The sequence below is a fragment of the Halictus rubicundus genome, chromosome 2 (assembly GCF_050948215.1).
Source record: "Halictus rubicundus isolate RS-2024b chromosome 2, iyHalRubi1_principal, whole genome shotgun sequence".
NCBI classification, from domain to species: Eukaryota; Metazoa; Arthropoda; class Insecta; order Hymenoptera; family Halictidae; genus Halictus; species Halictus rubicundus.
Genome location: NC_135150.1, coordinates 25,661,843 through 25,685,018, shown reverse-complemented (window position 1 = coordinate 25,685,018; position 23,176 = coordinate 25,661,843). Strand labels below are relative to the sequence as shown.

The 23,176-nt window shown below is 36.4% G+C and overlaps 3 protein-coding genes and 1 long non-coding RNA gene across 7 annotated transcripts; 3 read left to right on the top strand and 1 right to left on the bottom strand.

The window, feature by feature from the left end:
• Positions 1–1,173: 1,173 nt before the first annotated feature.
• Positions 1,174–8,473, top strand: Stau (double-stranded RNA-binding protein Staufen). Of its 2 annotated transcripts, XM_076806224.1 has the most exons (10): positions 1,174–1,372; positions 1,888–1,962; positions 2,080–2,288; positions 2,371–2,913; positions 3,036–3,244; positions 3,326–3,658; positions 3,726–4,245; positions 4,562–4,770; positions 4,845–5,025; positions 5,630–8,473. In XM_076806224.1, the coding sequence occupies exons 2-10, from the start codon at positions 1,910–1,912 to the stop codon at positions 5,638–5,640; spliced, it is 2,268 nt and encodes a 755-aa protein (XP_076662339.1). In that variant the 5' UTR covers positions 1,174–1,372; positions 1,888–1,909; the 3' UTR covers positions 5,641–8,473. The 2 variants fall into 2 exon arrangements, with proteins under 2 accessions (XP_076662339.1, XP_076662338.1); XM_076806223.1 differs by having other exon boundaries at positions 4,845–8,473.
• Positions 8,474–9,127: 654 nt separating this feature from the next.
• Bug22 (cilia- and flagella-associated protein 20) lies at positions 9,128–10,290 on the top strand. Its single transcript, XM_076806225.1, has 2 exons — positions 9,128–9,774; positions 9,851–10,290. The coding sequence occupies exons 1-2, from the start codon at positions 9,499–9,501 to the stop codon at positions 10,154–10,156; spliced, it is 582 nt and encodes a 193-aa protein (XP_076662340.1). The 5' UTR covers positions 9,128–9,498; the 3' UTR covers positions 10,157–10,290.
• A 1,464-nt stretch (positions 10,291–11,754) lies between these two features.
• On the top strand, positions 11,755–17,032 carry LOC143365822 (uncharacterized). 3 transcript variants are annotated; one of them, XM_076806377.1, is made up of 5 exons: positions 11,755–12,051; positions 13,234–13,473; positions 13,524–13,771; positions 13,856–14,239; positions 14,340–17,032. In XM_076806377.1, the coding sequence occupies exons 1-5, from the start codon at positions 11,890–11,892 to the stop codon at positions 14,683–14,685; spliced, it is 1,380 nt and encodes a 459-aa protein (XP_076662492.1). In that variant the 5' UTR covers positions 11,755–11,889; the 3' UTR covers positions 14,686–17,032. The 3 variants fall into 3 exon arrangements, with proteins under 3 accessions (XP_076662492.1, XP_076662493.1, XP_076662494.1); XM_076806378.1 differs by having other exon boundaries at positions 11,758–12,051; positions 13,542–13,771; XM_076806379.1 differs by lacking the exon at positions 11,755–12,051 and adding an exon at positions 12,617–13,021.
• Positions 17,033–17,086: 54 nt separating this feature from the next.
• On the bottom strand, positions 17,087–17,899 carry LOC143365877 (uncharacterized). The gene is made up of 2 exons (XR_013084611.1): positions 17,540–17,899; positions 17,087–17,491 (listed from the first exon to the last, which is right to left on the bottom strand). It is a non-coding gene; the product is annotated as an uncharacterized LOC143365877 (long non-coding RNA).
• Between the last annotated feature and the right edge of the window lie 5,277 nt (positions 17,900–23,176).

The following is a 23,176-nucleotide window of genomic DNA, read 5'->3' as shown; positions in this document are numbered from 1 at the left end:
TTGTTCAAATTCATTCATACATTTTTGTTTACTTAATAATAGGTAGAGTCAAATCGATTAACTACATACGTTTCTATTTTGAAATATGCATCTTAATAGATCATTTATTCGGTACAAAGTCAGAACTATATTTATGGGTTATGTTCATCTTTATTATATCTTGGTCTTAATTATTATTTAATTTTGCATCCATTCCAATATAAATAAACAACGTTGACGATATCCTCATCTACTAACAAAAGAAGGAAACCGCGTTAATAGCTCGTACAACAGAAAAGACAATCAATAACAACTCTCATACCAAAAATGTCAATCAGATTTTAAGTCTTGTATTCATAGTTTGAACAAACCATACAATTCTATATAATGCAAAGCATAATTATTGCAACAGCTATTTACTAGATACAGATATTTATGAAAAGAATTTGTGATACGATCATGTATTTATATAATACATAAGTTGGTCAAGTTTAAGTATAATGAGACGATATATAATGATAATGACATGAAGAATCCTATAAACCAATTATTGTTCAAATATTTATGAGAACTATTTGTTAAGAAATAAAACATGCGTATTTGCGAATGTAAAATATTCAAGTAATATTCTTGTAAGAAAATTACTATTTTCATATCGAGAACTCAATTGATGAATGAGTTTTGAAAGTATACTAAATACATATACTCTTCGATTGTTTCAAAATGGATTTACATATGAAGTAGTCTTTACCTTCAAGTTTTAACGTATAGACTTTTTATGAAACTTTTACAATTTGTTATTAGCTAACGATTCAAAAGTTACATGCATACGCTTTCAGACGTCGGTGCATGATTAAATTTGATTTCAACAGTACGAAAATATTTCTGTTATTTGAAATTCGATTTTGAAGAGTAACATTATAGTAAGTATCGCCTTCAGTATCGTTCCATTTATTCGAAAACATAATGATAATAATGAAATAAGCATTAAACGATACGTACGTATATACATAAATATATATATGTATATATATAATTTATCGATATATTTCATAATTATATTTGAAAACAACGCATGCAATATGTAAAAACATAGAAGCAAAATGTTGATCAATTCTTGATTTAAATAATCGAGAGTATCGATATCGAAATCGATTCTGTGGACTTTTAAAAAAATCGGAAAGTATAAGATGCCCTTTGGAAGGGGTGAGAGACGGTGGCCGAGAGGCTCACATCAAAATGGCCGCATTTTAGTCTACAGACGATTTTTCTTTACTGTTTGCCAATAGCCGTGTAAAGGGCCTGGCAGTGTTCCTCTAAGTGGCAGATCTGTTTCGCTGGAAATTTCACTGTTGGATAACTTGAAAATTTTCGTGAAATAGAGCAAACTTCGGTAAGAAAATTCGACCGCATAGTTACACTGCCAAATAGCCGGGCCAAGCCCATTGTCTATTGACTGATTCGTTCGAAGAAAAGAAATGCATTTCACTTAGTCAACGTCGTTATATTTCTCGGCTGCTGACAAATTTCTTCGGTTCTCGTTGCAGCCTAGATAGTACATGTATTCACTGATACTGTCAAATAGATTCGGAACTTAGTTGCCGTCTTTCGAATTGTAAAATCTCATCGTTGTACTATATTAATTTACATTAAGTAATCGGGTTTATCTTTCAACGAAAACTATGATTCGTTTGAACCATTATCGTTAATTTCTAATTATCGTTAGTGCTTATAAGTTAATATTTAAACTTCGCGTGTAAGTGTTAATTCGTGTAAACTGTGTTTTTTTCAATGTCAACTTCTTTTTGTGTCTGCAGTCTATCTCTAATAACCTTTCTTTTCATTTTAGGTTCTGCATAACTTTTTGTGTCTACAGTGTATTTCTAATATCTTTTCTTTTCATTTTAGGTTCTGCATAACTTTTTGTACGATGATACGTCACCAACATCATACAATGCAAAACCAACTCAGAGATCATAATAGGTTCGTAACCATTCGTCTTACCGCATATTCAGCTCTCGATCAGTATTCATTTGTCAATTGAATACATTGTCTATTATCCGAGTTACAAAGAATAATGTCCTCTATTTTATTTTCTAGAATGGGAGGTCCGATGCGTCCTATGCAACAGGCTACAATGGCCCCTTTACACCAGCCTCAGCATCCGTTACCGCATCGGAATCCACATCAACAAATACTGTCCATGCCCCCCCATCAACAACATATTCATCACATACAACATCCTGGACCGCCGCACGGAAATCCAAGACAACCAATGTTGATGGGCATGAATGCACACAATACAAGCGGTACTATTGCACGATTTCAACTCTAATTCTATACATTGTACATAAACAATGTTTCCGTCGATATAATTATACTGGTTTTCAGGCACCATGGTTAGCGTCAGTTTAAAAGACCAAGCGAACACTGTCTCTGTGACTCTGCAAAATCCAAACGTGCAACCACCTCAATATCCGCAACAACAAAACGCTCAACAAAATCCTCCTTCGCAGCAACACGTCCAACTACAGCAATCTATAGATCAATCTAAACCAGCTACAAATGAAACCAACAATGGAGAGTCCAGAGATCAGAGTCCACCTACCCAAAATCATGTAAACGTGATTGATCCAGCTTTGGCAAACATGAAAGAAAAAACACCGATGTGCTTATTGAATGAGTTAGCACGTTTTAATAAGATTCAGCACCAATATAGGTTGACTAACGAACAAGGACCAGCGCACAAGAAACGATTTACGGTAACCCTGAAACTCGGACAAGAGGAATACATTGCCGACGGTCCTAGTATAAAGAAAGCTCAGCACAGTGCTGCGACCGAAGCGTTAACCAAGACCTGGTATCAACGGCCTCCACCGAAACCGACAAAGGCGATGAGAGTAGCACATCCAGAAAAATGGTTCAGTGGTTCTGGTACTTGTATAGTATTTTTAACAAAATCTAGAGCGAAACGCGACTCAGTGCTGTAAATCGTTTCAACTATGGACAGCACTGACGCGAACGATTCGAGCTCCTACAAGAGAATTCTTTTGCAGGGAATTTACCTCCAACCGTCGAGTTAAATGCTTTGGCTATGAAGAGAGGAGAACCGACTGTTTATACCATTAGACAGGCTCCCCCAGCAGGGTTACAGCAATATGTTACGCATGGTCTAGGAAATTTTCCCCGAATATTTAATCCTCGTTTTCCTACATATAATCGTGGCTTCCACGCGGAACCTCAACTGTATTTTGTATCTTTAAAGGTAATGAAATACTTCAATGTTACGGACACGATCTGATACAGATACACCCAACACAAACATTAAACGTGTCCAAATTTATAGGTAGGAGAACGCGAATTCATCGGTAGGGGTGTGACAGGCCAAGCAGCACGACACGATGCAGCAAGCAAAGCTTTGGAACAATTACGCCAATTACCATTACCTGAAGTAGCAAATACTTGTAACACGGGCGAGAACGGTACATTAGGCGATGCCAAAGATCCAATCGCCGAATTAAAAAGTCCAGTATCGTTGGTTCACGAGAGGGCATTGAAACGCAGTTTACCCGTTAGTTTCGAAGTTGTGTCTGAAATCGGTAAGCCTCACATTCGGACATTTAAAACGCAATGTACCATCGGCGATAAAGTCACGTTCGGAGAAGGACCTTCGAAGAAAGTAAGTCTTACATGTAGTATATTCAATAGCAAAAGATCAACTGTAAACTGTGAAATCTATCGTTTAGGTGTCGAAAAGACATGCGGCAGAGTTCATGTTGGAAGAGTTGAATCGTTTGCCACCGCTGCCCGAAACTATACAGAATCGTCCGATGCGACTCAAACGCAAATCCGCAACGACGAAGAAAAAATCACGAAATTTGATAAAAGTGTATCAAGAGCCGCGTTCCGAGTCCGAAGCTGCGGAAAAAGTAAATCCAATTTCCCGATTGGTTCAAATACAGCAAGCTAAACGAGAAAAAGAACCTGTCTATAATTTAATCGAAGAGAAAGGTGGACCAAGACGAAGAGAATTCGTCATGGAAGTTACTATGGGTCAGCATTCTGCTCAGGGAATGGGTCCTAATAAGAAGCTAGCCAAGAGAGCCGCAGCGGAAGCTCTTTTGGCTCAATTAGGTTACAGTAAACCGCAGCCCACAAAGCCATCGATAAAAACAGGGGAGAGTGAGACCACCGAATCGAAGCCTAGGAAAGTTACTTTCTTGGAAGACGAACAAATCAATGAAACCCCATCTCATCCAGTTGGAGGTGAGACACACAAATTGTAAAATCAGGCATGGCCAAGCACGAAAAGAGCTGTCAGAGCTAAACAAGAGAAAATAAGTATTATGTTAGGGTGGTTTATTGGGGAAGATGGGGTGAAGGAGAATCCAATGTAGTAAGGATCTTATTTATATATTTTGTCGCATCATTCGACGGAACGTTAGCTCCGGTGAAATATTCTTAGTTCTGTACTCATTGAAATCGGTTTGGACATGCGTAGTGTACGTTGTTGGTTCGTTGTTTGTTGTTTGTTGTTCGTTGTGCACGAGTACATTGAAAAACCTTCATCAATTGTGATCAGGAACTATCGGACGTCAGCTAGTACCTGGGCTTTTGTTGGTGGATGGAGGTCAAGAATCGAAATTAGGTAGTGGACCTAGTGTACAAATTGTTGCCGAGGAACTGCGAGGACAACAACAACAAAATCCAGCCACAGTTTCTCCTAAAGACCAACTGAAATATCTCTCTCAATTATTCAACTTCAGCGTGGAATTCAATGATTTTCCTAAGGTAGTATGTAGGTTCATGTGTATGAACATGTGTGTGTGTGCGCGCGTAATCAATATATTATTTAAACTTTTTAGGGTGCGGTAAATAAAGAATATCTGTCGCTGGTGACGCTGAATACAGACCCGCCGCAAGTTTGCCATGGCAATGGGCCGACAAGGAACGCGAGCCGTAATCAAGCAGCATTAAAAGCTTTACGCACTTTAAGCAAACTGGGTCTTGACAATGCATCGAATTCGCAAACAAAAAAGGATAAAGGTGCGTCCGGGGACGGAATACATATTAGCATTCAAGTTAAAAACAATATAATGGATGGAACTATCGATAAGTAATCATATAGTATTTAAGGCTTATCTAACGTAACTTTAATTTACATTGCCGTTTTAAGGCATTGCAAAGGAAAGCTAATTTAGGAATATTTCACGAAGTTACGGATATGACGAAGGCACGTTTGAAAATGATCTTAAAAAAGCGAGTGATTTAATTGTAGGTTTAATGTTAACATCAATATCAAGTGTTAATATTAAACCTCGACTCTTTGAATTGTATCGTAGACTTCTTAAAATTAACGATTTGGTTTCATTACATTTATTATTATTATTGTCATAGCCGTCGTCATCATCATTGTCATCATCACCATTATTATCATCATTATTATTATTACTATTATTATTATTATTATTATTAGTATTAATTATAATAATATATTGCTAGTTTCATATAATCAGGATTGCAGATTTTTGTTTTTTTTTTATTAGTGTGCACTGTTGCTTTTACGTAGTCTTCCTAAATTATATTTTTGTATGTAGTATCATAGACGATACGTTTTGCTTTTTATTAATGTATTTACGTGTAATTACAGTTGTTGAATGAACTCTAATCTACGGGAAAATGATACTTCTCGGTCAGTCTCTCTGGGCCTTATTACACGATAACTTCAAACATTGAATCACCGATGACTCGGTCTTCGCATATTACGCCATTACGTCTTTAACATAATGGACTGCGTATTTGGAAGATCAGTAGCTTTTATGGAGGATCAGTCTTTTGCAGTGCCTTAATCGCGTCAAGAAAATTGCTCAAGCACCAATAACCACTCGAGTTATTAACGAGAGGGCGAGGGAGAGGGAAAGTGAGCATGCGAAAATGCCGTTTGTTTTACGAGTGACATAACGATCGTTCATAGCAACCTCCTCGGTAGACTCTTGCGATAATCTTGAAACTTAAATGGTACTAAGGCGTAGGATCTACGTTTGATACGAAGCGATCATCGAGTGGATTCATTTATATTACAGTTTTTTTCTATGCTTAGGGAACTGCAGCGAGAGAGAGAGAGAGAGAGAGAGAGAGAGAGAGAGAGAGAGAGAGAGAGACATAAGAATTCTTATTGGTGCTTGATCAAGATTGTGATCCTAACAGTGCTCGTCGATTCTACTATATTTATTATAACAATTTCATTGATAGGACCACAATCGGTAAACACGAGTCGTCGCATAGACGTTATAACCGAATGAAAAAAATGGTCATTCTCCAGAGAGTCGTGGTTTATGATCATGAGAACATTGTAGAAACATTTAAGTGAGAAGAATATTGAAATCTGAGATGAAATGCGGCCATCTCTTAGTTTCTCTATTTAATCCTTAGCTTTCTCATTCTTCCGCGAATAGAATGTCTGTTATGTCTTATTACCTGATGTCAGCGCATTCGAGTCAGTGAAATACTACAGTTGGTTCGTGGATCTTCGTGTACGCAGGTCCTGAAGGAAATTGGAAAACGATCGATTAATTTGACCAAAAGTTTTGATTCCGTTTCGTTGAACGAAACGGAGTCCTCTCTGATCACGATTATTTCGAATTCTGCATATGACGATCCATGTTACACGAAGCGCGCGTCTTCGATACGGAATCCAATTAGAATATGTCGGAGAGTTACGCGTTTCAAGTGTCTCCAATCGAATGACGAAAACACTCTCATTCCTGTTTTCGTTTTAATCGCAAAGACTGTACCGAGCCTTTGGCAATTGATTGGAGACTCTTCACCGTGCTCGACAAACTTTGCACACATTTCTGTTTAGTTTAATAGGGATTGAAGAAAAGGTAATGTGATATATTCATATATGATCGCCCCAATTTGCTTTTTCGTGGGGCCTAGAAGCACTCTGGGGTCATAGTATTCGTGTTCCGCGAGGTATTGAGAAGTAAAGGACATTCAAATTTTCATACATCCGTTATCCACTAAGGGAACTTGAATTGATTTTGGATGTATCGGAAATTGTAGTTGAAAATGGTAATAATTCAAAATTTCTCTCGTTACATTACGATCGCGAACGAAGGTACATTTCATCGCGGGCTCGCCGCGATGGTATGCAACGTAACGATATTTTTAAAGCGTCGTAAATTTTGTCTTATTGCCAAGAATAATTTGTAACGATGCTGAGGGTGACGATGATAAAATGAAAAAAGAAAGAAAGAAAGAGAGAAAAAGAAAAAGATACAATAATGAATGAAGATAACGTCGAGAGATCAAGCTTGCTCGTATCTTCGTCTAACGATGAGGAAGGAATACGTTGTTCCGGTTCGTGCCGAAGACTTATCTTACATTCATTATACCCATGAAATTACTCGTAAGGTATCTCGAATGTTGTTCGACAGTAGCGAAAACAGAACAAAAAGAGAGAAAGCAACGGTATTATTCAATTGCGGAGTTCCTCCATGATGTCTGTTCATGATCGGTTCATCTTTTATGATCTGCAACGCAACTCCGTATCAATGGAGTTCTACATGAAGAAGAAACGAGAGAATTTTAGGAGTTCAAAATACTAAATGACCCATGTAAACGAGAATTCTAGTTTTCAGAGTACGAGTTAACTAATGTCTCTTGTGCGACGAGCATAACGATACGTTCGCGTTACAAGTATTAACTCGAATCGAATTAGAAAACGGCGTTAACTTCATTTCCCATATTTTTCGTTTTTCTTTTTACAAGGGTCCTTTTTTTGAACTCGTTGCGTCGCATGTACATTATTTATGAAATGACTTCTTCGTTAAGAGATAACCTTTCGTATTACCTTGCGCGCGATAACTTACAAAATTATTTATATAAATAGATCGCTCGAGGACGAGTTAATGAATGTTCCTTTTTCCGAGATATTGCTTCATAGAATGGGCCTTCCTTCTTCCCGTGGGATTCACTGTTCCGATATGAGATGAAAAGAAAAGAGAACGAAAGAAAAGATTTTGCGTGCGCTAAACATGTCTTTTTTTTTTTCTTTCGTCAGGTTAGATTTTGAGCGGGAGGTAACAACCATAGACGAAACGTGAATCCTGCGTAAAGCGTACCCCATCACCACCCCATCCCCATCCCCATTCCCATCCCCCGTTGCAGGACCTATTTTATCCGCGTAAACTATAATACAATAGTTAGTTGTAATAATAAGCGAATAAAGTATTAATTACTAAGGTGTACGAAGTGGAATTATGTCGAAGGAATATGAAGGATGAAGCTGATTTCGAGAAACGTTGCAGATACATTAGAAATAAACTGTCAGATTCGAAATGTTTCGTATCATAATGTTTTGATTCTTTTTTCTTTTTTTTTTTCTGTTAAACCTGTAACTGTCGAGCAGTATCGACGCCGAACATTGTACGCTTACTTGTAATCGTATTATAAATTACGAATTAATAATAATGTATATTTTGTTTCCGGTCTCGAGAATTATCATTTTTATACGAACCACGGAAGCTTATTGGTCTTTAGTAAAAGTGAGAAATCTCTGTGGATATGTACCGAATGGCAAAGAAATCGTTTCAACAAAATATTAACGAGAACGACGAATCGAATTATCAGAAACTTTCTTTGACGAAGAATTGTGTATTAGTATCTTTGTTTAATTGAAGAAATCATATGATACGTACACGCGCGATCGTTGTTTCCGAAAAAATGAAAGCAGTACTTGTTCCGAGTCAGTCGTTTTTTCAGTTTTTCTTATTCATTCCTTGAGAGGCTACAGTCGCAAAATGTGATTTTCAGTAACGTCGAGCGAATACAAAGGAAAACAAGATAACGATATTACAGAAATAAATAAAAAAAGTAGCATTATATGACAGTAAAAATTTTACACTGATAAAGTTTTTTATTGCCGAGGAATCGGCGTTAACCCCGTTTTAAAAGAGAAAATGATGGTTTAATACGTAGACATCTACCGCTTATTTAAACTTTATCGGTTTGTATTTGACATCAATAAATTATTGTAAAAACGTTCATGTTGTCGCGTAGCATTCTTTTTATTTATACTCCTCAATTATATAGGTATGAATTTTCATTGATTTAAAATCCTCGATATTCATAAAGAATCGAGACAACAATCGATTTTCGATGTCATTGCGAATCCTACGGCAACATTGATCAAACAGATATGTTATAGGTTATGTTCATCGGTAAAGTTATTTCGGAGAGTTAAATTTCTAAAAGAAAATGATAAGTTACAATGAAAATGTTCGCGTTTGATAACCAACGTTAAACGTGATATAGATTCATTGTTCCGGCATTGAAATGATTTGAAATGTGTAACTTTTTGATAAGTGTTAGCGTTGTAAAATGAAGGGAGGTTAAGTTGTAAATACCACGGATCGCACAAAATTTCTTGAACTTGGAAAACGTATCTATCCGATTAGAATAGAATAAAAGAAATAATTTGGGAAAAAGCAACATTCGCGATAGAAATAGAGGAACATGTTTAAGAATACATTCCAAAGTGGATTTTTATCGATCTTGTATAGTATCGGTAGCAAACCGTTACAGATTTGGGACAAGAAAGTAAGAAATGGTCACATAAAGCGAATAACGGATAATGACATACAAAGTTTAGTGTTAGAAATATTGGGTAGTAATGTCAGCACCACGTACATTACGTGCCCAGCAGATCCCAGAAAAACATTGGGTATAAAATTGCCATTCTTAGTGATGATCATTAAAAATCTGAAAAAGTATTTTACATTTGAAGTTCAGGTAAGATATAAAAATCAAAAGATCGTTTAACCATCGATTACCGATCACCAGGTTTCTTCCAATTAATTTATTATAGGTAATCGACGATAAGAATGTACGCCGTAGATTTCGAGCTAGCAATTATCAGTCTACGACCAGAGTTAAACCATTTATTTGCACTATGCCGATGAGACTGGATGATGGATGGAATCAAATTCAATTCAATTTAGCAGACTTCACCAGACGCGCATATGGAACAAACTACGTGGAAACATTGAGAATTCAAATTCATGCCAATTGTAGAATAAGAAGAGTATACTTTTCGGATAGACTGTATTCGGAAGACGAATTGCCTGCAGAATTTAAATTATTCTTACCAATACAGAATAAAGCAAAATGTTAAATCCAGAGTACATCTATAATTTTTCACGAGGCATCCAAAGGAAGAACTAGAATACACAATCGATATTTATAAACCAATCGTATTTGTGACTTGGATTTACAGTTAAAATTGACCGAATAAATATATACTTTGTACTTTGACAAGCTATATATTTATTACACAAGATATTTACTAATACCACAACAATATTTGTAAGAACAGTTCTTTATATTTTATGAAATATACTCTCTCGAGGATTGAATTCCTTTGGCATTCATACAAAATGTACATTTATTTAGCTACATTATTTACTGCGTTTTTATTTTAATAGTAACATTGATACAAGCTAAATGACTATTTTCATAAAAAATCCTGAAACGAAAAGAAATTACGATACAAATATTTCAATATGTATAACGAACCTCAATCGTTTGACACATCATTAACCTTCAGAAAAAAAACTACAATTCGGAATGTTTAAAATTAAAAGAGGTTTATTGCAATACAAAAGTGACTTTTGGTGTAAGTAAAATTTATATGAATGAATAATTTACTCCTAGTTAATAATTATGCCTGCTGTTCAATATAGATAAAGCTAAAGATACGTCTAAAATTCAACACTAAATCTCCACAGAACACGTACGAACGTAAAAAACTTGAGAAGACAAGATATCAGTATATACCGAAGGAATGTATTAATTGCTAATTATTAAGTATTGATTTTTTTTAAATGGGGCCGTAGCATATCCAAGGGGGAGGCTGTTCGTTCGCAAGTACCTGGAACTATTTTCCACACCGACAAAAACGTTCACAATCATCCCTCTCTCGACATGCGCGTAGTAATACACGAGCAGAAAAATGGCGGGAAAGTTTGGAAAAATTCGTTCTATTTTTCACGATATCCGATAACTTTGAAGAAAATCTATCGATCTACGTGTATTCCTAATGTGATAAGCTTACCGTGGCATCGATATGCCGGCTACAAGATCAATCGGATCATCTCTCGCGGTGGAAAATGAAAAAATACAAACGAATTGGTGAAAGAAGATGGCGGACCAATTAAGAGTACCGCGCTGATACATTTTATTCTTTATTTGTGACGAGGGGTAGTATTTTAGAAATGAGAACCGAACTATTTAACGGGGTAACATTAATTAACGCGTAAACAGCCAGAAAACAATATAAAAGGCTCGCCGCAACAACCTGCAACGGTGATATCGTTTAATACGGGCGGAATCCATAAATAAAACAATTGGTTATATACATATGTTTTTCAAATCGACGAATGCTATTATATATTTTGTATTGAGCACTCGTTTCGGGAGAGAGACGCCGACGCCCGGCGCCGACGTCGTTTTTAAAGCGTCAACGTTGTGCCAGAGTAATCTCACCCAATCCGGGGGACTCATAAGTAAAAAAAAATCGTTAGAATAATCAACCCTCTTGGACACGCTGGCACATCGTAAAGATGCATCGGTGAAAAGTTTTATTGTCGGAGGTTTCGGACATTTATTCATTGAGGTGTTAAGATAACGGGACAGGGAAAGGGGGGGAGAAAAATATAACAATGAGCAATGAAATTAACGTTGTGAACAAACAGCCGTGAAACACCGTTTCTCCGTAATTGTAGTATTTTTTTCAAATTCGTGCTCCGGCATCGAGATACATATTCGTTGTGCGAAAGAAACGTGGGTTCATCCTTCACGTGGGTGATAGCTCGTCCACTTGCTTTTTCTTTCTCGTTTCATTTTGAAATGGGTACGGCGGGTCGCGATTTCGAACGCGATCGGGAGGACGAGCTCCACTGTCGAATTTGTGCTAGTGACATACCAAGAAACGACGGTGTCCACATTTTCGCCGAGGATGGTAGACGGCACTACCTGCAGACCAAAATACGAAAATATCTGTACATCTTGGTGAGTCTGACCGCGCTCCATGCGAATACCACGTTCGCCGTTGTATGCGCGCCTGCATGGACACAGTCGAACCGAGTTTGTGTGTGCAGTGTGCACTTTTTTTTCAAAATCTCAATGAGACCCTCTCTCTGATCTCTGATCTCTGATCTCTGACCTGCTCGACCCCTCTCGTACCCCCATGATCCCTACACGTGAATTAACGTGTGTATTTAGTAAGTGCGTATTCATGCAAATTCAAAACGGCCTGCAATGCTATATTTACTATTACTATTTATTATAACATTAGATTAACTGTTTTCTTATTTTTTTCCAAGTAAACCTATACTATAGATTTGCTGTGATACCGTTTCACTAATTTGATCATTTCCAAAAATTAATCGGCTTGTTAGATCTTTTGCTGGTAGTACAATGAAAAATTTCACTGAAATGAAATGTAACTAATTAATTAATCGTTACATCTGTACGATGAATATTTATGCGGAACTAAAGTATTTCGTTAAACATTAAATTTAATATTCGTCGTTTCTAAATGTAGAAACGAATATGGTGCGACGATTCATTTCGAGCAACAATTTTTCTCATCGGTGCAATTAAACGATAATTAATTCGATCGAATTGCGTGCGGGTGTATATATAAATGATACATGATATATCGAATGTTCCTAAGGGATGGCCTGGAGGGATCCATTTTGTTACGAATATAAAAGTGTTAAAAATTAGCATTTTATTGATTACAATAAGTATACTGTATATGATATATATATAACACATACACATACATATCATACATGAATATACACGCATAGCCTCGTGCATCTATGAGTATAATTCGATACACGAAACGCTTACAAATAATGTCTGACGTTTCTTGAATGAAATAATGGGCGAAATGTTTAACATATGATTAACAATATATAATTATATATTTTTGGAAGTAGCAGATAGAAAAATGTTAACTTTCATTTGAACCGTAAGGTTAATTTTTATATTTGACGACAGCGAACAATTTCACGAAAAATTGAAAATTTTTTGTCGAATGATGTTGGAAAATAATATTTTTTTAGCAACGTTGCTTTAAGGTTTTTTTGTCGCCATCAACTACTTTTTCAACATTTTTACTTGTTATTATTATTTTTCCATTGTTTTGTCTGCCTTGCATTAATAATATAAATTTTATTATAGGTATCTTCGGAAGACAAATTTTCAAAAATGGTGTGCGTTACATGTATCAAGAGAATAGAGAGCATTCATCGCTTCGCGATGATGGCTTATAGAACCCAAGAGAAATTAAGGTTGCAACTATACAGTAGTATGGATAATATAAATGCTATGCAGGATGTGGATTCGGAGAGCATTAAAGACGCACAAGATGAAACAAGAAAGGTGGAAGATCGGGGATTGCTACATACGATATTAACAAAAGTAAACAGCAAATATTCTTCGTTGGAAGTAATTTTGTTGAATTACGTTAGACCGACGTTTCCTTACAGGGTGCAATAGAAATCTTGGCTGAAGGCGAGCCATTGGGGCCATCAGAATTAATGTCACAAGAAGAGAAATGTCAAACTCCGAGCATGGAGGAAATGGAAGTGAAAGTAGATCCAATGTTATTTTTACAATATGGTATGGAACAGTCAGAGTCTGAAACTTCAGATGCATCGGATACCGAAGACAAAATAGCAAGAGTCGATTCTCCAGAACCATTATCCTTAACGAACAAGTAAGATTACTTCTCTAGTACTATACTGTATAGATGTTTAAAGAGACTTACGTATTTACAAACTGTTGCATATTTTTTTTACAGGACCGAAGACATAAAGAAAGAGAAAGAAGAAGAGAACAATGGTGATAGAGCGCAGGTAGACGACGAGGAACTGATTTCCAATGCACCGTCTAAGCCTCACGAATGCACAATATGTTCTCGATCGTTTATATCGCAAATTGGTCTACAAAATCATCTATGGTCTCATTTGCCTAAAGATAAGCGAGCCGATGGAAAGCCTATCTTAAGATCGCAGCAAGTCTACTCCACAAACGGCGTGCTTCACATGAATACCGATAATAATTCATCTGGGAACTTTGTCTGTCCAATTTGTAGTAAAAAAATTTCTACCAAGGGTAATCTAAAAGTGCATTTGGAGACTCATCGGCCTAAGGGAAAGTACGGTTGCGACATATGTGGTAGAATGTAAGTGACAATCAATTATTAGAAACAGCTACATATAATCGAGCAAGTTCTGGTAATGGTGGTTTATGTTTCTTTTTGGTTTTTTCGGCAATGTTTTCAGCTTTAAGACACAGTCGAATTTATTTAGACACAAGGAGTACCACGGGGGGATACAGTTTCCATGTAACGTTTGCGGGAGAGTTTATCCAACGAATTCAACGCTGCGTGCCCACAGTATCACGCACTCGGACCTGAGACCGCACGCGTGTCCTCTCTGCAACAAAACGTTCAAAAGAAATCAGGATTTGAAGTTTCACATAAACCAGCATACAGGTGCAAGGCCTTATCAATGTCCCTACTGTCCGAAAGCTTTCGCGAGTTCAGGTAACTGTTTTTCACACCGTAAAAGGATGCATCCTCGAGAGGTGCATCGAGACAGACAAAGAGCAGCGGATTTAATGAGATGAACCATGGGTAACCAGTACGAAGAATGGTTTTAGAGAGGCGTAATCATTTAGGGAACGGTCGTGTTTAGGTGTTACCGAACGAACGAGCTTTAGTTTTGAATATTAATGGTGCTAACACGAGAGGCAACAACAAATTTTCTATATTTCTGTTCACTCGTTTACGATTAGCGTTAGATACGTTATCGTTAACAACAGGCACTCCGTTGTTTGTTCTTGAGCCGTGACTAGGTTTTCTTTACACGGAAATAGCAACGGGCAAATATATATATATATGTGTGTATATATATATATACGTACATATATAATACATATATATATATATATTTTTCGTAATTTTTTATCTTATCAATGTTGCTGGACATACATTTCCATTGTTGTTGATGAATTTAGTGATTATTATTTTATAACTCGTACGTACATAGTACAAGTGATAATAACAATAGGTTTTAAACACTCTAGTCGAAATAAGAAATTTGTATTTTTTACTGGTTTATCTATATTTACCGTGTATACATTTTCTTCTCGATCCCTAGGATAGAAATTCGAATTAGAGACCGCTCTCGGTACCATTTCTTAGAGAAGATTCTACGAAAGTTTAATATCTAAATGGACACAACAATGATTGTATAATACGATAAACGATAACAGCATTAACAGTATATACACGATATATACGTATAAATATACATATATACAGTATTATTTGAATCGTCTTAAATTGGAATACGTTAACTCATTGATAACGAACACGATGAAATATTAAATATTAAGGCCAGAAGCGATATCTTTTGTCAGTTGAGTAGAGTACCGAGTAAAAGTTGTCGAAAGAAACTTGGCGGAATAAAACTGTGATTTTTTGTAAATCGGCGATATCTTTAATGCTACGAAAATTGATCCGTGTTCCAATGGGTTGAGTATTCAAGTGAATCGCAATCGCGAGTATCGTAGAATAGCGATGGCACAATACATAATTACGAATCGTTTGCGCTCAATATTTGTGTTCTCCGATGTTACTAGTTTTTCGAGATCGTAAATTGTTTAGATATTATGCGTAACATGTTTGAGCGGCATGTACTCGATGTCGATTAAAGGAGAAAAGGTACAAAGGTTTAACGTTCAATCATTTTACGTTTAATTGATAGTTTAGTCGATGAGAAAGGGAGGTAGGAGAGGGTGGAATTTTATCTTATCGTTATTAAAAAAGACATTAAAAGTGTTTACACACGCACACGCGTACGCGTACGTATACAACAAAACACATAACAATAAATACACAACTACATCAACACGCGACGCGCGAACACGTACGACATATACATACAGAACACACGTGAACGGATTTGAGTGACGTCGAACGTTCTAAAAGAAAGCGCGTTATTTTGTCCAAACAAAGCATTGCTGTGTAACAGCGAGTACTTCATAAGGCTACATTATACAAGACGGTGACCAAAGAAAAATCCAAAGAAAAACGAAAATATTGAGGAGAGGAAAGGGTAAAAACTCTTCTGTACGAGGGAAAGTTCGTAGTTCGAGGGATATTTTTAGCACGATAAACGAGCACCATCATTGAGTAACGTTAAGACTGTATACGAAAAAATTCTGTGTCAAATTAGGGTAATACATTATAAACATAAGGATAGTATACGAAATATCAATGGCCGTATCGTCACGAAAGATGAATCTAGTTTATTCAGATGCAGTATTAAAACGAGCTAACAAACGTGTAAAACGAAAAACCGTAGAGGCTGTAGACGTCGTTACGAACGATCCACAATGTTATTCTTTTAAACAGATCTGTAACGATTAAAGTAAATGTTAACTGAAGTCTGAGTAGTTTTAGGAGGATCTAGATAAGTTTAGTGGAGCCGTGTAATTCGTAGAGATCGTAGACCGTGCTTCCGTATACATTACGTATAAATACACATATTCGTACGCAATTCGTGCGTCACATAGGCCGGGACGACGGAATCCGAAATCGCTGAAAATTCGGACGATCGGTAAAGCGGCTGCTGACAAATAGACTGCGGATTCTGTAGCGTAGGCTTACAATTAGTATACTTTTCGTTCTGACCAATATCGTGACCGAAGAAAAGATCCGTAATACCAATGAACAAATCGAGATCCACAGTCTATCGGTCGGCAAACGGATGCGTAGACGAATAGGGGAATAGACGAGTGAGGGTCAGATTATGCTAGGCAGGTCAGACGCTGAGGTTCTATAAACGGTTGATAGAAAAATAGGATAAACAAATTCTGTCGACGAAATTTGTTCATCCTGTTTTTGTATCTAGCATTTGTACATCCTCAGCGTTTGACCTGCCTGGTATAACCTGACCCTAATCGAGTGAGCGAGTAAACGAGTAAATAGCATTTAACGGCGGGAAAATGTTGTGTAACCACGTTGCTACGTTAGCGATAGTAGGGTGACCAAGCTTTCGCCTCGACGATATCTCGAGAATCCAATGGACCAAACATCTTCTTAGCTCCGATTCCGCGAGATACGAGAGACTATTATAGCCGAACGACACATCGAAGCGTTTAACAATAACCGATAAATATTTGATCGTCGAGCAACCGTAGCTTCCACGAGTCGCCCTAGCTTGTTAGAAACACAATCGTATATTTTGCGATTACGTTTTTTGAGGACGCTTGCCGGTCGCATAGCAACACAGGCCGGAGACCGATCGTGTATTCGCGAGAACGATCGATTTTTCTAAAAAAAAAACAAAAAAAAAAGAGAAACAGGAAGCACAATTCTTCCATCAGACTCTTTGTACAGGGTTGAGCAAATTCTTCGAAACTGATTCTCTCTGAAACTGCCAAACTATAGGTTGCTTCTGAAAGTTGTCGTTACAAAGCGTTCACCCTCCTGTCGATCAACTATAGAAAATATTATAGAGTTTATTATTTCGTTCCGTTCTAGTTCGTTTTCTCTTTTTTGGTGGTGTACAATTCGATTCAGAATGATTGCCAAATGATTTGCTCAGTCCCTGCTGCAAGGAGCGAGAAAATTGGGTTCGAACCATTTGTCTGAAGTCCACGTACCGGAGTTGTTTAGCATCTAACTAGCGATTAAACAATATCTCAGAAGTGCCAGTAACCAAGTGAACTAACGTAGCGTGTATTTCGGCAGCCAAGTACTGGATAATTACTTGTAGAATCAAGATATGAGTTATCGGTAATATCAATTGTGACACTTAATAAAGATAATTGTATAAAAAGTCCGTTCTGTCCTACCCCTGTCCTGTTTCGTCGATTGGCCTTCCGTCGCGACGGACTACGGCTACTCTAGAAGATTAATTGCCATTGATCGCGCTACCCTTTTTTCCGCCGTTGCATGAACATCGAAAGTTCATAATCTTTTGACAAACAAACTTTCCTTCGAGGTATAAATATTCGTTCCACGAGGGGACGGAACGATTCGTCTTCCTTTTATCGATGAAGGTATCGATAAATATTACTCTCCCCATGCTATATGGTATATTTTCCGCAATGATCAGTAACAGCCTAGTTCCAGACAAATATTCAAGAACACTTGCACATATACGTATATATATGTATAAGTCACGGAAATCATGAGTCAGTGCTCGGAATAGATTGCCTGTGAGTCCTTTTTCTTCGCAATTGTTCCAAGCTATTTTAAGTAGAAAACTGAAAGACACGAACGCAAAGATAAGCTGTGGAATGTCAATTATAGATTGTAGATTATAGATTGTATAGATTGTATAGATTGAATAGATTGTAGATTGTAGGGGATAAAAACTATTCTATCAAGACTACTGTCCGATTCTACTTTTTCCATGACCACGATAGGTTCAAGCCTTGGGACACCAATGAAAAGAAATAATTTCTCTTTGTTTAATTTAATAAAGCAAATAAAGCGTGGACAGCTACAATATGCTTTGCCTCGTTTAATTGTTACATTTATTTGGCATTGTGTAAAATTTCGCTGAAAATATGAATATGTCCGTTGGCTGATGCCTCTTGTCAGTCGTTTGATCCAATTCAAGAATATAACCTAGTATGTATTTCTTTTGGCATGGCGCACAGTGCGGACAAAAGGTTTTCGGCACTTCTCGTAGTTTGGTTATTAACGTATATATAGAGGAAATTTTTTACAGACAATTATATTTACCAATATAGTTAATAATTTTAACAAAAAAAAAAAAATTTTTCAGAAAAAAAATTTATTATTAAAAATTAACAGATTTATTTTTAAAAACTAACAAGTTTGGAACAAAATTAATAATAAATGAACCATATGTAAAATTAACAATAATAAACTTAAACAAATTATAATACTAGTGAATAAAATGAATAAACTTAACAAGTCTTATCCGAGTCATTCTCAGTACTTTGATTGCGACCCAAAATCATTGACTCTCGTGATCTTGCACATCTCGATAGTTATAAAACATATATTAAAAACAAATTAAAAATAGATAAAAATGATTGATATATAATTATTGCAAAATTGTATTATGCATAAAAATGATTATTATATGATTATTATTAACAATTTCCATCCTAATACGCATGTTTTGCAAAAGAAATGTATTTCATATCGTGGTATACACGAATATTGAACTTTCCCAGTAAATTCCCCACTGTAACTGTGGCGAACAAATGGCAAATAATACATTTAAAAAGAAAATAACAAATTTTCCACGATAGATCCTAAAGGAAAGGTATGGACACTTCTTAAAAAGTTTATAAAATTGAGAGTCGCAAAAAGTCGCAGACAAAACTATGAAATTCTTAAACACTAATAAGTAATGAGTCCGAATATGCATGAATCTCAGGATATATTTTGCCGTTTTTGTTTTATGTTAAGTTGAAGTTTTATATGCAATTAACAAATGAAACCACCGTTGAAAATTTGTACAAAATAATAAATCTACTTTATTAAATGTATACGTTTATATATAAAGAATGCATATTCCTTGGTAAGCACTTTCCATTACACAGAATTATTCTTGCACACTCATTTACAGTTAATACAATATTTTTCGATTTTTGGCACTTTAGAGAGTGCCTCTATGGCCAAATTTTTTTACAAAAATCTAAATTTGGTTACTAATGCATATGCAATGGTAATTAGTCACAAAAAATTAAATTTAACAATAAAATTAATAAGTTGAAAAAAAGAAATTATTTTATGCATAAAAAAAATTGTTAAATGATTTTTAAATGAATAATAATATGAATTTCCTGCTAATATGCAATTCTAATATAAAAATGTAGTGAGATGTGCCGACTTCTCCGCACTGTGTGGCGTCTTGCGTTAAAATTGTCTCGCCTCAGCTTTTGTCTCGTATGCCTCGCCTCGACGAAATTCGATGACAAACCCGCCTAATATGATGACAGCGCAGCTAATTGGAGCAGCGTTGACAGTGAATCACCATGTTATCGGACCAACTTTGTGTTTCTACTGATAATCAGAGGTTGCAGTTCAGGTTCTCTGATTCAATAGGAATACATTGTGTCGCGTCGGTAATGAAAATCACACGATATGCTTGGCATCAACGGCATCTCGGTTCAACGATTGCCGACTTATCGAGCATGGTCATTGTAAAGGTTACACATTGACCTAAATGCTTATCCAGAAAATATCAGAACTGTGTTTTTGGACCTCGACAAATCAAACAATCGTATCGGAAATATTTCATTGACGGGCTCCGCAATTTCGATAAATTCACCAGGGCCATAGTACTCGAATCGCGGTTCGTACTCATGTGTTTGTTGCTCGCGTTAAACCGCGCTGCTCAATGGAAGTCCTTGACTCTGACTCTGACTCGACTCTGGCTTTGACTCTGACAATGAGTGAAAAAGATGCGCGAGCAATGGAAGGAGCATTTGTCAGGCCGGTGTATTTTGCTTGTTCGGCTTCCTTCCGGGACATAGTGAATGAAATGAAAATGAACCAACGAGTCCGGCCTCCCTGAACCGAATCTAACGAAAATAGACTGGAGTATGCTAGACAGAAGCGTTGCTTTCGGTTCGAAGCAGGTTAACCAGTCGGACTGGTTAACATTAATGCTATCGAGCATCTAAAACGACTATTATAGTTTCTATATGTCGTCTTATATAAAGGACGGGACTGTGTTTTACTCGACTCCGGTTTTCCAACCATTTTTATTACATAAACGATTTCCCAGTTATAGAGGAACTGTATAGATATACGTATTTTAAAAAGGAAAAAAAGTATAAAGTATAAAGTACGAAGTAAAAAGAAAAAAAAAAATTGTAAAAATTATATATTATATAGTATATATTACATATTGTGTAATATCTGTTATGGAAAACTCTAAATATCGCGAAGGAACAAGATATGACTTATTTCACTTTCACAACTACTGGTGCATATTTACCTACATACACATATGTATTTAATAAGTATGTACTAGTAGTTGTGGAGGTTGCCACTCGGTTATAGAGCGCTTCATTAAGAATTTCTGACATTCAATCGGTTAAATGAAGTTTGCGAAACTTCTACGATATTTCAACAGCGTTTTGAAAAAGAATTACGGAAAAATTGTCCGCTGAAAAGATGGTTTGTATAATAACGCAATTCGGTATTGCAATCTTTACGAGCATTCGCTCTTTTCCCGTAGGTACGTCTTTTGAGTGAATATACGAAATAGTAATACCTAACGACTAGACCAAGAACGAGAAGAAAAATGAAAAATTCGATCGAAATCGAAAAAAGATTTCCGGGTAGAGAAATCGCGGTATTGCGTTGCGCAATCGGCGCGGCCGAATCGAGCGATGAAATTGATGGGCACGGAAAAGGAGTCTTTGCAACTTGCAGGAGTTGCATCATAGGTGTAACGGCGGCACGCGAGTTGCAAACTTTTGCTAATTCTCCGCGTTTGAAAAGTTTCACGCGGTCGCGTCATCGTCGAAAGAAGAAGAAGAAGAAGAACAGCTGCAATGCCGTATCATTACGGCAAGGTCGTCGGTACACGGGCATGTTGCCCCTAACGATACATTATGTTTAATCGAAGGATTCACCCGACCGCCAAGCGACCCTTTCAAAACTATAATTGTACCTTCTGTTTTGCGGCATCGTTTTCACACAATCCTATCTTCTATCCTGCTTCTATCGTCTCTCTCCTTCGAAATCGAATCTAAAAACTTTATACATACGTATATACTGTGTAATACATTTACTTTATCTTTCTGTCGCCTTTTTATACAAAAGTGCAGATATGATAATTACAGGAATTCGGTAGAACAAAGTGATAACATGGTATTGCGAAAAAGTACGAATACAATAAGTTTCCTTGTCGCAGTTTTACCCACACTAGTTCTGAGAATTTTCAGCTACATTTTTTGTAACGATTCTTGTCGTTCATCTCGCAATCCGACGTTTCATCCGCGGAGAAACATTATCTCCGCTGACGTATCTGCAAAGAACTATATTCGAAATTTGTTTGGATCAAAAGATTACTGCTGACAAACAGAAAATCAGTTGCTCGAAGATTGTGCTGGATAACGTCTACCGACGTCTGAAAACGTCGATGTTAAAAATCAGCATACGATATCAATTGCATAAACGAAACGACAGGACGAATCTGATTTGGAATCTGAATTGGAATACATATACAGTAAGGAGCAAAACTGAGTCCACACTATTTGAAGCAACATAATTTTTTTAAAATTCAACGCTTAAAAGTGGGAAAATTGCCATTTTTCACGATTTTCGACTTAAAATCGCACTTTTAACCCTTTGCACTCGAAGCTATTTTAACTCCAAAACGAAACATTTTTTCCGACCTAGAATAATTTCCCTTCTATGTATTTTCTTTTTCATGTTATATATACGGAAATGATGCAACTTACTCGTACAATACTGAAATGTTTAGTCATTTTTTAGATACAAACAATAATGTAAACAATATTTTGAATAATGATACAGAAATTTTTAGTGGCGCCTTGCAGTCGCCATTCGAGTGCTAAGGGTTAATCGTTTATAACTCGCAAACAAATTAACCAACATCGACGAAATTTTCAGCATGGATATAATTTATTCGAGCGAATCAAACGCATTCTTTAAATTTTCAATACAGGCTCAGATAAAAAAGCTGAAAAACCAACTTTTACTATTTCTTTTGCGATTCCGACCAATTCAAATTTTTTACACCTCGTCTAATAAACTAATCCTTCTAACTCCTCAATAACATTCAAGTCATTTGATCTAATTTTAAAAAAGTCATGTTGCTTCAAATAGTGTGGACTTTGTTTTGCTCCTTACTGTATATATTTACCACGTGTAAATACGTGTACCATGTATATGTATATGTACAGCGACATCATCGTTCAATTAAACTGGAACACTCGAGGATTCAGCGGAAACAGATCATCATTTATGATCGTTAAGAATTCGTTGTGTCAATTTCAAATTCGCACGATACGGCATACAGTAGTAATCGTTCGGATCGAGTGGAAAATTACCGTTTCGTCTTTCTCTGTGGAAATTCATTTTGAA

Bases quoted from the DNA above. Each gene is read 5' to 3' on its own strand.
- Stau (XM_076806223.1), top strand. From the start codon at position 1,910: ATGATACGTCACCAACATCATACAATGCAAAACCAACTCAGAGATCAT. The intron at 1,963-2,079 runs GTTCGTAACCAT...TTTATTTTCTAG, and splicing joins CAACTCAGAGATCATAATAG to AATGGGAGGTCCGATGCGTC. The intron at 3,659-3,725 runs GTAAGTCTTACA...TCTATCGTTTAG, and splicing joins GAGAAGGACCTTCGAAGAAA to GTGTCGAAAAGACATGCGGC.
- Bug22 (XM_076806225.1), top strand. From the start codon at position 9,499: ATGTTTAAGAATACATTCCAAAGTGGATTTTTATCGATCTTGTATAGT. The intron at 9,775-9,850 runs GTAAGATATAAA...AATTTATTATAG, and splicing joins ATTTTACATTTGAAGTTCAG to GTAATCGACGATAAGAATGT.
- LOC143365822 (XM_076806377.1), top strand. From the start codon at position 11,890: ATGGGTACGGCGGGTCGCGATTTCGAACGCGATCGGGAGGACGAGCTC. The intron at 13,474-13,523 runs GTAAACAGCAAA...GAATTACGTTAG, and splicing joins TACATACGATATTAACAAAA to ACCGACGTTTCCTTACAGGG. The intron at 14,240-14,339 runs GTAAGTGACAAT...CAATGTTTTCAG, and splicing joins TGCGACATATGTGGTAGAAT to CTTTAAGACACAGTCGAATT.